Source organism: Spermophilus citellus, assembly GCF_964194105.1.
Source record: "Spermophilus citellus genome assembly, chromosome: 5".
Taxonomy (NCBI): domain Eukaryota; kingdom Metazoa; phylum Chordata; class Mammalia; order Rodentia; family Sciuridae; genus Spermophilus; species Spermophilus citellus.
The window spans coordinates 157,103,469-157,119,449 of NC_138186.1; the positions used below are offsets into that span (position 1 = coordinate 157,103,469).

The 15,981-nt window shown below is 42.7% G+C and overlaps 1 protein-coding gene across 1 annotated transcript in view; it reads left to right on the forward strand.

Annotated features, from left to right (window-relative positions):
• Positions 1-15,981, forward strand: part of UST (uronyl 2-sulfotransferase) — a 281,324-nt gene that overhangs the window by 231,675 nt on the left and 33,668 nt on the right. The window contains exons 6-7 of the mRNA XM_081294806.1: positions 295-392; positions 2,207-2,364. Coding sequence (XP_081150932.1) covers positions 295-392; positions 2,207-2,364 — 256 coding nt within the window. The remainder of the gene's footprint in view (positions 1-294; positions 393-2,206; positions 2,365-15,981) is intronic.

The window sequence follows — 15,981 nt, forward strand, 5'->3', positions numbered from 1 at the left end:
TCTCACAATGCTTGTGATCCAGCCCACAGCCTTTGAGCCCCCTGGAGGGTCAGAGATGCAGTGTACTCAACTGAATGGGCACCCTCTGAACTGGCCTGGGGCCATATGTGTACCTGGTCAAATAAACCAGGTGTTGGGAGGCGAGAAGGAAGTTTTCTCGGGAGGTCTGTGAATTCTGTGCACCCCCTCAAAGCTTGCCCGTGCAACTTAAGTATTCATTTTCCTTCCAGTGTGTGGCATTTGAGGAACCACTGCGCAGACCATGAGGCATCTCACTGCTGTTTTCTCTTGTAGGATATCAATGAGTGCATTCTTGAAAACTACCCTGAGTGTTCCAACCCCAGGTTATTTTACATCATTCCGTATTTTTGTGGACAGCATCCCAGATGCAGGTAAAGACAAACACAGGTTCACAGCATGCTCACGTGCATAAGGCCAAGGCACCTACCAGACTGGCTCTGTGGGACTCTTCTCTATCCTACCCTCTCTACCTTCTGGAACACGGTTCATATTTACTATTGCTCCTCGTTTGAGACTCTGACAGAGGCCTCTAAGCCACCATGGACAGCTGTGTTACTAGAATCTTCACCAGGCCCTTTCTTACACCTGGCTGTCACCACTCAGCCCACGAGATAGGGGCACTTGCTCCACAGTGGTGACTGTACTTAACCAACCACAGTCCCTGTCATGTTTCCTGGGTCTAAAACCCTGGAAATCCACACCCAGAATTCGATGGTGTCTCTCTCATGAAACAGATAATAGAAAAAGAGCAGTGGTCCCATGAGTCCCCCTGGAAGGCCTGGCTGCTTTAGAAAGTGACTTACACAGAGCCAGCGCCCTCGGAGTGTGCTGTGCCATATCCTGCAGAGCCTCCCTGGGGAACTTGTTCAGAACCCTCAATTAATCACAGTCTCTGAGGCGGGGTGCGGGCATTCCTGACCACCTCCGAGGTGGTTCCGGTATAGCCACAGTGGAAAGCCTTGGACTGGGACTGGACAAATGTCTAGCTAAAGAAACAGTGGCAGCAGGGGACTACGATCTTTGCTTGGTGAAACATAAAGACTTTTACCAGAAGAGACATCGTCCCCCAAAGGGAATCTTGATTAGAACATCCTTGTGTCCCTGAAGAGGCGAGGGATAACAGCTGGTCCTAGAGTGCAGCCCATTCATGGCACTTTGTTGCATGTGCTGTGAGTCCTGCTTAATTATTAGGCATGTCTTGCTGCTGCATGGTTTAGCTCCGGTAGTGCCACTGTCTGTCCTCTGCGTCATCACACACATCCTGAGCTCAGGCCCCCCACCACACACGTGCACCCAGTAATGAACACTTTCCAGCTCATCCTTGTTGCCTCAGATGCTGGGAAGAGCTGGGACCAGATGACTCACTTTCTGATCACAGTGGACATACTTAACCAAAGAACCATGATTCTAACTCCCTAAAATATTTCTCAAATTGTCCATTTCCCAACCTTGGGCAGAGTGCTCATGATGCCTTACCTGGGCACACTAGTAATGCTTTTCAAAACTTTCAAACATTATCTTCTTCAACCTTATTGATTCTGTAGGGGTGGATAAGGGTTATTATTACCATTTTTCAAAAGAGAACTTGGCTTGCTCAAGTTTCTCCAAGTGGTAAATGATAGCCAGGCCTAGAGCCCAGCTCCTGGGCTCTTCTTGCTTATATAAATGTTGGCTCAGAGGCTTAGAAATCTGGCCTACAAATGAGATTATGCTGTTTCCCTTCTGTAATTAATAATTTTTTAAGAAAAGTTTTTCTTTCAATTCTTTAAAAGAATAAGACAATTGGCAGGCATGACTGGATGCTTGTTTTGATTTCTTTAGAAATACAGTGTCAGTAAGTTTCATATTTCAAAACATCAAACTTCTTTATTGTTCTCTTTGGGCCTTCTAATAAAAAGCCATTCTTCTGATCACCCCCTGATTAGCATTTGTAAGGACCTAAATGCTCATGTTTATATTTGTCTTTCAATATATATGTAGGCTGGGCTCACTCAGTTCAAAGACCTTACACACAGGTGAAAATGAATGAAGAAGGACTAGTCAAGGCTGCACCCTGGCTGGTTCTGAAAGGAAGTCAGATTTGCAATTACACAAGCCAGGGCGGGAGGGCAGGAGCTATCAGCTTTCTGTGTGTTGTTGCTGCCTTGCAAAAACAAATCTTTGATCAATTTTCATCTCCATAAAGGGAGCCTGGTGAGTGGGCCCTCGAACGCGCAAAGCTGAACGTGAATGAAAACTTCCTGCTCGTGGGGATTCTCGAGGAGTTGGAAGATGTGCTGCTTTTACTGGAAAGATTTTTACCTCATTACTTCAAGGGTGTGCTCAGCATCTACAAGGACCCAGGTAACTCCACCCCACACAAACCCTTCCCCAGGGAGGGTCTGTCTGTTTTCAAGGGTTAAGCACCTTGAAAAGGTCTTGGAAATGGAGGAGTGGCATGATCTCTGTGTTTCCCTGGCTTGCAGAGGAAGGTGAGAAGTATGAGCTGTTGATCCTAAAACCCTGAGCTCAGGTGCAAACACAAACTCACCATGTTTAAAGTCTTGATGTTTCCATTTGCCCCCGCGGAAAACGAAACGAGCAATATTCTCCATCAGCCTTGTCCTGAGCATGTTGCTGGGTGAACAAGTGGATCACCGTTACACAGCCACAGTCTCTGGATGGAGAAGCGTGTGGGGGGGAAAGAGCCATCGACATCATGAAGGAGCTGTGGCCCAACTGCCATTGTGGGAGGCACTCCAGCTTCCAAAATTCCAGGAACAGAACAGATAGAGCCGCAAATTGAAAACACAGTTAAGAGTTTATTATACCTGAGTGGTCTGCAGGCAGAAGCAAGAAATGGGAGGTGGCAAAGCAGTTACGAGGGTGGCCCATAGTGTCACTGTAAAAATTATAATGCTCAGAAACCATCATTTTTTCCTCATTATTTAACTTGGAGAAACACACAATGTTGCTTGTTTCTTCCCTATGCTCCTTAACCTGTAGCTGCCACAAGCAGCCTGTTCACTGATCTGTTGATGGTTTTGTCTTATGCTGAGGTGGGAGATGGCATTCTGCCTGTAAAAGTAAATAGCAGTCAGAAGACACCCAAAGGCAGCAGACACCCCAGCGGGGACTACAGACCTTGCCTGTGTACACCTGGAAGGTTCCAAGGCCCAGGTAAACTGGTCTCTGCCTGGAGGAGCCTAGATCCTGTTGCGCACCATCAGCAGAAGGTTCTACCTTAGTCTCTAAAATCCCATTCACCTACATGATGAACAGGCAGGAAACCTCAAGGTATGCCCAGTGGGTGCGTCTTCTCAGCAGGAAATGTGGTTTGAATAGCTAGAAGCAAAATAAACCTTAAAGAGCTAGTTTTGGAAATGTAAGTCCTCTTTTGCCCTTTCAATTGCAGGTGATTTAAGAAGTTTATAAAATTTAAATAGAAAGAACCTAGAGAGCCCTGCTGTGTCTGATTTTTAGCTCTGTAAGACAACACAAACTCTGCTCGTTGTGCAAGGAGAGGTCTTACCCTTAACTAGATTCCATTGAAGGTAAAAGGTTTGCACAAGCCATGGTTCTTTTCCACCTTTGGTTTTATCTTTTATTGTGTGTGTGTGTGTGTGTGTGTGTATGTGTGTAAAATATACATTGTGTGTTTAATAAACAGTATGAGATCAAGGGATGACTGAATCTTGGCAACACATCATTATCAAATAAAAATGAATGCAATCTCATCCCAGTGTTTGGGGAGAGTATTAATAAGTCACCATGAGGGTCCCCTTTTACATCACAAAGCATCAGCTATCCTGAGATCTGAGGCTGAGAGACTTTATAAGATGCATGACCCAGCACATGGGTACAGACCCAATGACTTAGATGAGGACATATGGGTCATGGTGCTTCTTAAATATGTATAAACCACCCAGAGGGCCCACTTACCTGGCTGCTGTCGGGACATTTCCTCCTGACTTCCTGCTTTCTCCATTTAGTATGTGGCGTCTCAGAAATTGTGGGCTTCGTCCTGTGATCCATCAGTGCATCAAAATAGAAAATATTTCTGAAAATTGGATCATTATTAGCTCTTTTACCTTCAGCCACAAGCTTTCCATCTGTAAATTAAAGCTTTTTCCCTGGGAGTTTGGTAAACTAGTATATCAAATACCCTGGAGAGAACAAGGGGCATCTGGTTCTGTGCAGCTGGTGAAAAGCTTCCACAGTCTGGGGCAAACACAGCACAGCTGTTCCACCAGTTAAAATAGTCAAGTCTTCCCTGCTGCCTTCAACCTATGCTTGGCTGCCCAGTCCTCCCCACTTTCCAACAATGAAGTGGCAAAAGGAATGATTCATGGCAAAGGAGGGGTCTTCGGGACCACACCCACTGCTCTGAATTTGATTCCTGTTGGAAGTGGTTGTTACATATTTTGAATATCACCTATCACTCTCTGGGCTCCCACAAAGCATGTGCACCACAAAATGAACCTTGGACTTGAGACTGTGCTCTGTGGTCTCTTGGGTATCTTCTTGAGATACTTACTGAACACCAAGCAAGTCCATGGTCTCTGTCAGGAAGAGTTTCTGTGTCTCTGAGGCAGAGGACCAGAAATGAACCTGTGCACTTGGTCAGCTTTTCAGTATATCTTAGCATCTGCAAAGACAAGGCACCTGTACTATTTTCTCATAGCCACAAATTATCGAGTTGGTATCAATTAGATCAAAGGAAGAGTAGTTGCATGTCACCTTCATCTTGTTCACCCCTCAGCACCTCATCTGTTCATTTTAAGTCTTATCTCTCACAGCACCCTTAACATCATTGCTCTCATACTTTATTAAAGCATTTTAGTGGCTCAGCTGTAGAGCATTTGCCTATCATGTGTAAGGCCCTAGATTCTTATCCCCAGCACTGCAAAAACAAAAACTTTAAAAAAAATTATAATTAAGTAGGCTTAGAGAGCCCAAAGAAAAAAACCTAAAGTGTAAGATATTGAGGGATTTTGTGACCCTTAATTATTATAGATTAACTGACCATCTGAAAAGTTGAATTAATATGCAAACTCTCTACTGACTGTTTTTCTCTGGTGTTTGTCCTTTTATTGGGGGAAAATGCAGGTGTGTATTGATTTTTAGTAATCCCTCTCCAGCAATACTACAACATGTACACCAGTCTCATTATTGAAGAAAAAGTACTACTAGCGATGATTATCTAGGGAACTAGTAAAAATAGCAATGCCTGTTACTCAATTTTTTTTCATTTTTTCAATTATTTTAGATGAGAATCGAATTTATTACTTCTTACAAACTAGTACTGCTTGTTCCAATAACTCACCATTTCAATAAGGTAATGAACTTCCTAAATAATAACAGCTTGACTGTCCCCCATCTGCTTTTAATTTCTTGTAGAAAGATATGCTGGTGTCAAAAATATTTGAGAGACCTAGTCTTTAGAAATTTTTAAAATTATTTTATATTAATGTTTGCATTTTGTGGAGACTCAGCTAGTTTATCTCAGAAGTACTTAGCATGAAATAAAAATTAAAATTTTAGCATGATAGACAATCAGTAGACTATGCTCAGGTGTTTCTTACCATCCACAGGGCAGTTGCTGATATCAGGGCAAGTGTGGTGGAGTAAGTACGCAGAAAACTCTCCCCAAGCCTGGACATTAGTTTGAATTAGCGAACCAGGGCCCAAACAGACTTTACTAGGGAAGGATGACTTCCCACTAATACAAGAAATACTATTCTATTTATTACTTCCCACTAATACAAGATCTACTATTCTATTTTTTTATTGATTACTCTCCATTGTATTTGCTCATTACTTCTTTCCCCACCCAACCACTACTTTAAAAATGAGTAATTGAAGCCAGCCCAGAGAAGTCATCTATTGAAGTGTGGGAAAAAAATAAGCAGAAAGACTCATATGTTTCTGAGCTCTGAGCATTAGTGTATTTATAAATATTTTCTCTTCTTAACTTTTTTTTTTTGAATGGGGGTACTAGGGATTGAACCTAGGGGTGCTTGACCACTGAGCCACATCCCCAGCTCTTTTTTAATATTTTATTTAGAGACAGGGTCTCACTGAGTTGCTTAGGGCCTTGCTAAGTTGCTGAGGCTGGTTTTGCACCCACAGTCCTCCTGCCTCAGCCTCCTGAGCCACTGGAATTAAAGACCTGTGCTACCATGCCCAGTTCTCTCCCTAACTTTTAAAAATTGGCATACTATTAGCTACCAAAATTTTTCTTAGTCGTGAATTTAAGGAACTAAAACTGCAGTAGGGGTACAGGCCAAAATAAACAAAATAATGAAAGACAAGGAACATGTGAATGTTTGTAATAAGAATAGTCATGTGAACATCCATCTATTAAGCCCTTGACTTGGCCAGTAACCAAGCCATCTTGCTTCAATAGCGCCACCTAGCATATACACATGGAACTGTATGATCTAATATTAATCTTTACATTCCTCCTTCCTTGAGGACTTGAAAATTCATGTGTCCAATCCTCTTACGTTGTATTTTAAATACTTTAAGTTATTAGTATTACATTAGTATTAATTTTTAACTTATTTCCACTACAGATGTAAACATTAATGACACAGTAGAAAACTCACTAGATATTTATAGGCTGCACTGTAAATTGTTAAAGGAACAGTGTGTAACCAATTCCAAAAGAATGGCTAATTTGCAAACAGATAATCAACTTGCATACTTAAATTAATCTGTATGGTGATTTTCTTTAAGTAGGGTTCTATTTTTATTTTAAGCAAAGCCCTAAAGGTGCAGTTCTTTGAAAAACTTTTCCATACCCAAAATTATATTTCTTCAAAACGCTCTTATTGAATTATTAACCTTAGTCCAGCAGGTGGCAGCATCTCTCCATTTTTTTTCCAAGGAGGTGCCAATGGTTTCCTAATACAAATTTAGCATATGAAGGCTAGAGTTTACATAATAGGTGAACACATATGTACAGCCATGACTGTACGTGTGTGTGTGTGTGTACACATATATACTAAAGAAAGATTCTGTATTTCATCATTTCTATTTTTATTTCCCATTTCCTATTCCTTTTAAGCTAAAACAAAAACTCAAAAATACTCTGAAACCTCAAAGATACAGTAACAGCCAAAAGAAATTCAAATTAATCAAGTTGTTTAGAGAACACACTTTGCTATTGATTCATCTACTATCCACATTTTCCACAAGCTTTTTATGGAGGCACATCCTGAGCTCAGATTCTAATAATGTTGGCACTGAATTGTGTGTGTGTGTGTGTGTGTGTGTGTGTGTGTGTGAGAGAGAGAGAGAGAGAGAGAGAGAACATACATTCATATTCAAACAACAAAACTCCTTATTATACAGCAGTCATATCTGCATAAATAATTGTGGATTGAAAAACCAGTGACAGTTCCTAAGTAATAATTATTTGCATAGCAATTGTCAATTTGTAAATCATTTTCATAGAGATGATCTCATTTGACTCTTAAATGAATCCTCTGAAGATGAAATAGCAAATATTCTTTTCTCATTTTTTAAACAAGGAAGCCAAGCTTCAAAAAGGCTCAACACTGCCACAAATCCCATACAACAATACTACTGTCTTAAGTGACAGAAGTCACATTCAAGCTTCTGTTCCCAGAACCACCACAAGACATCACAAACTTGTTCCCCTCTAAAAAATATTCTTCATATTTAGTTACTATTTCAGAGGTTTGTGGGTAATAAGAATTCATAGTGCATATTGCATTTGAGGTGGAATCATAAAAATAAAATCTATAGGTGGTCTCTATTCAGTAAGAAACACATTCAGAAATCATGCTTGGGGATGGGCATGTATTTCAGTGGTAGAATGCTTGCTTAGCATGTGCAAGGCCCCAAGTGATCCCCAGCAATGAAAAGGAAAAAAAGAAAGAAAGAAAGGAAATCATTATAGATCGTCAGCATATTATCTTAGGCCAGTAGTTTGGAAAATCTGCTATCTTTCTCATGGGGTGCTCAAAAGTCAAGAACAGTAGTGCTAGATTGTTAAAACAGCATCTAAAAACATAAACATCGGCATATAACTGTTCAATTGCAGCTAGCAAGCAATAGTTAAGAATTAGCATAATGGAAATACTCCATTATTTTAACTCCTGGAAATTTGGGGGTTTCTACAGAACATTTTCCTATAGGGAACTCTCTGACCACAGGCTGATAGCTTTATTGAGCTTCCAGAATCCCTACCTCACAAGGATGAGCCTCTAGATGTGTTTGTTTTATAAAAGCCTAAATTGGGGCTGGGATTGTGGCTCAGTGGTAGAGCACTTGCCTAGCATAAGTGAGGCACTGGGTTCAATTCTCAGCACTGCATATTAAATAAATGAATAAAATAAAGGTTCCTCATGTCTAAAAAATATTTTTTTTAAAGTCTAAATTGCAGCATATTAAAATATATCTTTGACCTGCTCCCACTCTTGTTTATTTTGCTGAATATAATAATTACTGGAATGTGTTATTTTTAAACATAGTTTTCACTTGCTTATTAATTTGTTCTTGCCTTGAGATCATTCCCTCCTCCAGGAGAAAACATCCCCTGGAGATGTTTTATAATATAAAATTAACCAGAAAAAAAAAAGGACTTAACTTACTAATAATGACTTTCTAATAATAACTTCATCAACATATTTTTCTTCTGAGAAAACTAATATTTAAGCATCAGATATGATCTTGAAATACCAGAAGAATTTGACAAATGTATTCAGCAAGTGTGACAATGTGTTTGAGTGTCTGCAATCTGCAAGCTCTGGAGCAGATGGGGGAGAGGTGAAGAAAGCAGCTCAGTGGGAGAGCACTTGCCTAGCATGCACAAGGCCCTGAGTTCAAGCCCCTAAACCACCCAGGGAAAGGGAGAAAAGGAAGGAAGGGAGGATGGGAAAAGAAAGCAGGAAGTTACCAACCTGCCCAAGGCAGAAGCTGGACCAGCAGCCCCAACACTCTCCGTGGGGTAACCTAGGACTGAGTCACTGCTATCATTCCCAGAACCAGTGGCCAAGCCACAGCTGCCAGAGTGCCGTGTCACCCACCCCCGTTTCCCTCCCTCTTCCCGTCCTGACCACCCCCCAGAGCTCTCTCACCCACCGACAGCATGTCAGGAACACCCCCAGGTCCTCTGCTCCCCTGCCTGATCCAGTTCTTCCTCCTTGCTTTCTTCCCAGTCTCCCCAAATGGGACCCATCCATCCACCTTCTGGCCCAGGACATGCATTGGCTCCTGCCAGCCCTGGGTGCCTTGCTCTGACCACTGGGTTTCCACTTCACATCTGCACATGCCAACCAGTGCCCTGCCTGACTCCCTACATTTCCCAAGCTCACCAGCATGGCTTCCCCTCTTGTTCTCAGGTACTGCCTGACCCAAACCTGAGCTGCCTGTGTCCCTGGAACACCTAGGGATGAACCCTACTGACCAATTTTTTCTAGTCCCACCTCCAATCCGTGCACTTTGATCTCTTCAGGGTCTCAACCTTTGCCTCTGGAGAGACCCGGATGCCCCCCTGTGCCTCCCGAGTTCCATGGCCCAGCCAGACTTGGGGGTGTGCAGTTTTCCCTCTCATGATTCATTTCCCCAAATGAAAAGCTGGCTGATGACATCTGGGGGTGTGGTGGAGCCAGCAGCTCTTCTGTGCTTAGAGGTGAATTTCTTCTTTAGAATTCAGTCACTTCTACAAAAGTGGTTTCCAGTTGTATCCATAGTCATAGGCTGTATATTGAGTAAGAGTAAGACTAGGGGGTAGAATTAGTCACCCCTCATTTCATTTTGGGGACTTTCCTGCCAACTCCATAAAGCTGAACTGCTTCTGAGCAGAGATTAGAGACCTGACCCCAGAGGATGATGGTTGATCTTCATGAAAGACTTCATAGCTTCCTGCTTTCACAATGCCTAAACCATCAAGGTCCCTGTCCACCCAGAGATTAGTGTGGTCATGGAGAAAGAACCCCAGACAGAGGATTCAGAACTGTCTCTGTGCCCTTGGCTCTGTGGCCTCACCTCCCTGACATTCTCTGCTTATAAAATGTACCCCCCCCCCCCGCTGGGGTGAAGCACAATCCCTCCATTTGCATGACTCAACACTTTACAATGAAAGCTTCTATTTTTGTCCAGCTCAATCTTTTTCAAATAGAAATATCATTTTTTGGTCTGTATTTTTTCTTCAATGTCTGAGACACTTTTATGAGCATAGAACATCCCAGCTTTTCCTGTCTTGCAGATAGTACCCGATTGTGAGAAGCTAGGAGCCTACCTGTGCAGGTCGCAGTGGTGTTTGGGTGTGGTTTCTTGTGAGCTGTGAAGCACATTCATTTCACTGGCCACAACCCATTCAGGAAGCCAATGTAACTCCCACTGATACCAAGAGGAGAATTTTACTTGTCCAGGGGGACTTTCAGATATTCTCACCTCCCCAGCCTTCCCCACATTCTTCTAGATTTTTCAGCATCCTTATAGTCAGGCATTTCTGAAACTGTGTTTCAAAGCACGTGTGCCTAGAATTTTCAACTATGTTTATTAAAGTAATGCATATATTTAAAATCAAATAGTACCACTGGACATGGTGGCGCATGCCTATAATCCCAGCAGCTTCAGAGTCTGAGGCAGGAGGATCCAGAGTTCATAGCCAGCCTCAGCAACGGCGGGGCACTAAGAAACTCAGTGAGACCCTATCTCTAAATAAAATATAAAATAGGGCTGGGGATGTGGCTTAGTGATTGAGTGCCCTTGAGTTCAATCCCGATGCCCAAAAAATTTTTTAAAAAAATCAAATAGTACCAAAACATGTGTGATAAAAGACAGTTTCCTGTTCCAGCCCTTCCTGTGAAATCTGATTTTGCAGAGCTGGTCATTTTCAGGATAGTTAGTTGTGTTTTCTTTCATTATACCAATTGTTGCTAATAGAGACACACAGGCTATATTTCTTCAATTATTTATTAATATATCTTTTAGTTCCCTTATTCCATCACCCTTACCTCTACTTGTCCACCCCATCTCTTAATATGGAGAGAGCCACATTTTAGTCTCACAGTCTGTTTACATCACTGCAACTATCTGTATCTTGTTTGCTACTAATTCAAGTAGAACATTGTGGTTTTCTTTCACTTCTTGCACAACATATTGTTTTTCTGGTAGTTTATTATTGCCTCTGTAAAAAATTGAGATTTATTCATGCCTAGCAAAATAGTTAGCCAGGTGTGATGGCACATGCCTCTAATCCTAGTAGCTTGGGAGGCTGAGGCAGGAGGTTCATGAGTTCAAAGCCAGCCTCAGCAGCAGCAAGGGGATGAAGATAACTGATGTTCAACACCCTTTCCTGAGATAACTTAATAATGACATTAATTGCCCTCATGGCCTAATCATACCTTTCAACACTTAAAATGGCAATGCATTTCAACACGAACCTTGGAAGAGACATTCAAACTGTAACAGGAGGTACATTCTTTTGAGTCACTCAATATTTGAAAAGTTTGGTATTATACTATTTTGCTTTATTACCAGTTTAGCTCAGTGTGTATTTCTTCATACATGCATTCCCTGTCTCATTTCTTTTTCTCCTCCCCACTCCACCCCACCTCCATCCATCATTTCTGGGAATTTTCCTTGTTTCAGTTGTTTGATGATTTTATCAATGCTATTTTCTCAGTTTCATTTCTGGGAGGCTATTAGATTCATCCTTCCTATGTGTTTTATTATTTTTCCCTCTCTTCATGTCCATATCTTCAACCTTTTCCCTCCAAAAAAGTTTACTTAGTTTGTAGTCCAATCATTTTATTGAGCTTTCTCTTTATGAAGAACCAAATCTTTTTTTTTTTTTTTTTTGTCTTGCATAACGTCTTCTTCTTGTTTATGGGCTATAATGTTACCTTAAAGCTCTGAAAATTATGGAGATTATTTTAAAAGATTTGTTATCTGCATTATCTCTGCTCCAGGGTCCTTTTGGCTACTTGTTGGTTCAGACACCCTTTTTCACTCTGAAAGCTTTCCTAGTGACCTTGGTCTGTCTTTAGACTTAAGAGTAAGGCATAGAAGGACAGGTTGAAAGCATTGTGTGACAAGTGAGACCTGTTGACTAGCAGTCATCCCCTTAGGATGATCAAGCACTAATAAGCTTCGTTGCAAAAAACATTTGTTAATGATCTATGTCTTCTTTGCTGGAATTTGTTCTGTTCTCCCTCCTCCGAACATCTCCCTTGGGGATGGGAGGAAAAGCAGAAACAGAATATTGGAGCGTATATTGGGTTGCTGCTGTTGGTATAGGAGCTGATGGTCCTTATCAGATGCACCAGTCACTGAATTGCTCTTATTTTTGCCCATGCATCTCCTTTTCTCACCCTTGGGTTAGGAAATCCATCTGGAGCCTGTGCTCCAATTCTCTGAAGACTGATTGATTCTAAGATGGCCTGCCACCAGGCCATGGAGAATGACCCCCTGAAGAACTGGGTTGGGGGGGAGCAATGCACAATACTGGGTGACGTGCAGCTCAGGAAGGAATGGTGCCATACCCAGGCTGCTAGTCTCAGCCTAGCTCCTCCACTGCCAGTTCTCCATCTTTCAGGAGCTCAGCTGGGCGAGCTGGAACAGCTCCTGATCCTTGTCTCCTTCTGCCAACACTTCAAAAGCCCTTCCATTGCTCTTCTGGTTGGACACAAGACTGTAACTCCTTTTCATCTTTCAGAAATTGGTGAGGTCTTCCTCTGACATCCTTCTCCATCTCTTTGTCCTTGTGATTTTGCAAACTGTTATGAAATAATATTTCCTTTCCTGTCATTGTAGTGACTTTTTCAAAGATGAAGCATTAAAGGCAGTTAATCAGCCCATTGCATTTAACGGGGAATGTCCTAACTACCTACACTTTAAGTTCTGTGGCCTGTTTTGTGTTCGCAGCTCTTCACTAGATCTGTTATACACATTTTCACATGATATCTGCCTGTCCGGCCGTGATGTGAATTGAACTACCATAGCACGAATTCAGCATCCATGAATTGAAGTGATAGTCCTGCTAAGTTTTCCAAAGCAGAGCAAACAAAAACAAGATTCGTTACTGGTAATTCATTAATTAAACCCTGTTGGGGTTTTGCTGGATAATTTTGCTACAATGAGGCTTCCAAACTGTTATGCATTTAAAAATTACCTGGAAGACATACCAGAGCCATTTTGGAGGTATCTCATGGGAGAGGATTTAAATAAAAACTGATAAAAAAGACACCCCTATGATTCAGAGGCAGAGTGCATGACCATTCGAAGACTCCATCCCAATTTACCTGGATGGGAAAAAGTGTCTGCTTCTTGTGCTGTTAGGTGCGTCTCTTTTCAGGAAATGTCTCTGCTCGCTAGTGCAAGTACAGTGGCGAAGTCTTCAAAGATAGTGGCCTTCCCTGGTGAGCGTTGTCAGTCAGATGATGTACCGAACAGAAAGAAGCCCTTGAAGGGTCTGGGCTGCAGCGGCTGGAGTAGTGGTAGCAGGGCTTCTAGAACGAATGTGTGATGACGAATGCATCCAACAGCCAGCACTGAAGTCCCAGCCAGTTCAGAATCGTGTAACCACTCCGTTTGAGACTTTTCCCCTCTCTAAATACATTCCATATGAGCTGCCGTGTCCGGGCCCGGAATCTCCCACATTTGCTCAGAAAGCTGTTTTTAAAGCCCAGACTGAAAGGGAAGCAAATCAGTGGCAAAGGAGTTCAAGTAAGACTGTGGGGCACAGGTGTAGGGGAGAGGAGCCAGGGTGCCCTGGGAATGAAGCCAGAGACTGGGAGTCCATTGTCTGGTAGCATGACCCAGTGGGGCATGTCTCTGTGTCTTCAGAGACCCTGACCACAGCAAAGCCCACAACTCAAAGTGTGGTCCCCGGACCAGCATCAGTCTGCAAGCTGCTTACTTCCAGTCCCTGATGAAATAAGGGCAGAAAATTGAGAATAAGCATTTGGAAACTTTTATGGTAATTTGATACAGCCTTGATCATTTTTTTAACAATTTGTTTTTATGGAGGTTTACAAAAATATCAAACTGAGATGGATTGAGGAGTGGGGAAACCAGAACTTTAAAAAGCACTGATGCAGATTCTTCAGCTGGCTTGGGCTGCCCAGTTCAACAAGTTGGAAATCTCTCCAGTTGGCAAGACCACTCCTCAGGCTTCAGGGCCCATGAAGCACCATGGTTCTTCCATAGGGTTTTGCCTTCTTGGTTTCAGAGCTCAAACCCATGCTTCCCCATAGCAATGACCAGACACGAAGACAGCAAGACATGATATCTTGCTAAAACTGCTTCATTTCAATGTGGCCATTCCCAGTAGGAGAGCCTCTTTACACTTAGCAGACATTGGCTCACTTCTCATGTCCACTCGGGAGTGTTGGGAGTTGAATTGTGTTCCCCCAAATATGTTGAATTGCTAATCCCCTATACCAGCAAACATGACCCTATTTTGGAAATATAGTATTTACAGGTGTAATCAAGTTAAGATGAGGTTATACTGGATCAGGGAGTGACTGGTGTCCTTATAGAGAGAGTACTTGAGAGACACAGGGAGGGTGTCATGTGAGGATGGAGGCAAGATTGAACTTACGTGGCCACAAACCAAGGACCCCACGGATTGCTGGCAACCACTAGAAGCTGAGAGACAGGGAGGATTATTCCCCAGAGGGGAGTGTGGCCCTGCCAGCACACTGATTTTGGACTTCTGGTCTCCAGCACTGTCGGATGATAATTTCTGTTGTTGTTGTTGATGTTGTTTTGGGGGGTGGGCAGGCAGGGTACCAGGGATTGAACTCAGGGGCGCTTGCACACTGAACCACATCCCCAGTCCTATTTGATATTTTATTTGGAGACAGGGTCTCACTGAGTTGCTTAGCACCCGACTTTTGCTGAGGCTGACTTAGAACTCAGGATCCTTCTGCCTCAGCCTCCCGAGCCACTGAGATTACAGGCATGCGCCACCACACCCGGTGATCATTTATGTGATTTTAAGCCACATAGTGTGTGGTGACTTGTGAGAGTCACTAGGAAACAGACGGGTGGAAATCCTCTTTATCTGTGTTTCCAGATGCAGACCGACAACTCAGAGATAAGACCTGCCCCATGCGTGGCAGCCAACACATAGCAAGGGCCTCCATTGAACAAAGGGCCTGTGGCTTCAAAGATGAGCCTTGTCCCTGTATCTGATCATCCTTTTTTATTGGAGGAAGGGACTGGAGGGGGGAAAAAAGCTGTTTCACATTGGGGGAAGGCGAAGGCTAAGTGATTTTACAGTGATACATGAAACATAACGAGGCCACTGGAATTTTATTTTGAAGAATGTTAATGACATTGGAAAATACTCAGAAAAAGCAATTAATGAAAAATCAGATATAATGTTACATTTATATTACACAAAATTTATGTGTTTCTAGTACACACACACACACACACACACACACACACACACACACACACACATTCTACTTAGGAACAAACTGGAAGAAATAACACCAAGCAAACAGCAGTTGTGAATGGTGGTTGTGGACTCTGCTAGTTCTATTTTCTCCTTTAGGCTTTTCTACTGTAATAAGCCTGTATCACTTATAGCCATGTGTTTTAAGGACTGGTCATGTTCCTGCACTGCGCTCTGTGATTTGCCTGAATATTCCCAATAGTCGCAATGGCACAGCAAGCTAGATAGTCAGCCCTTTCTGCAAAGGAGAAAATCCAGCAGCCTGAGGGCTCTACCCGCAGTCTCAGAGCCAGAGAGAGAGGCAGGGCTTTCCCAGCTCCACCCTTTCTACCACGTTTGTGGCTTCTTCTGTTTTTGTGATGGAGTTGGGGGGATAGCAGGAAGGGTGACCCTGTGAGCAGCGAGGAACCAAGAAGACACTGGCCCCATTGGGTAGGACTTATTCTCTAGGCTGTCTTGTCCTCAGTTGTTTGTGTGAAATAGAGGAGTCATCTTTATTGACAGAAGCCCCACAGAAGCTTCCAGACAGGGGC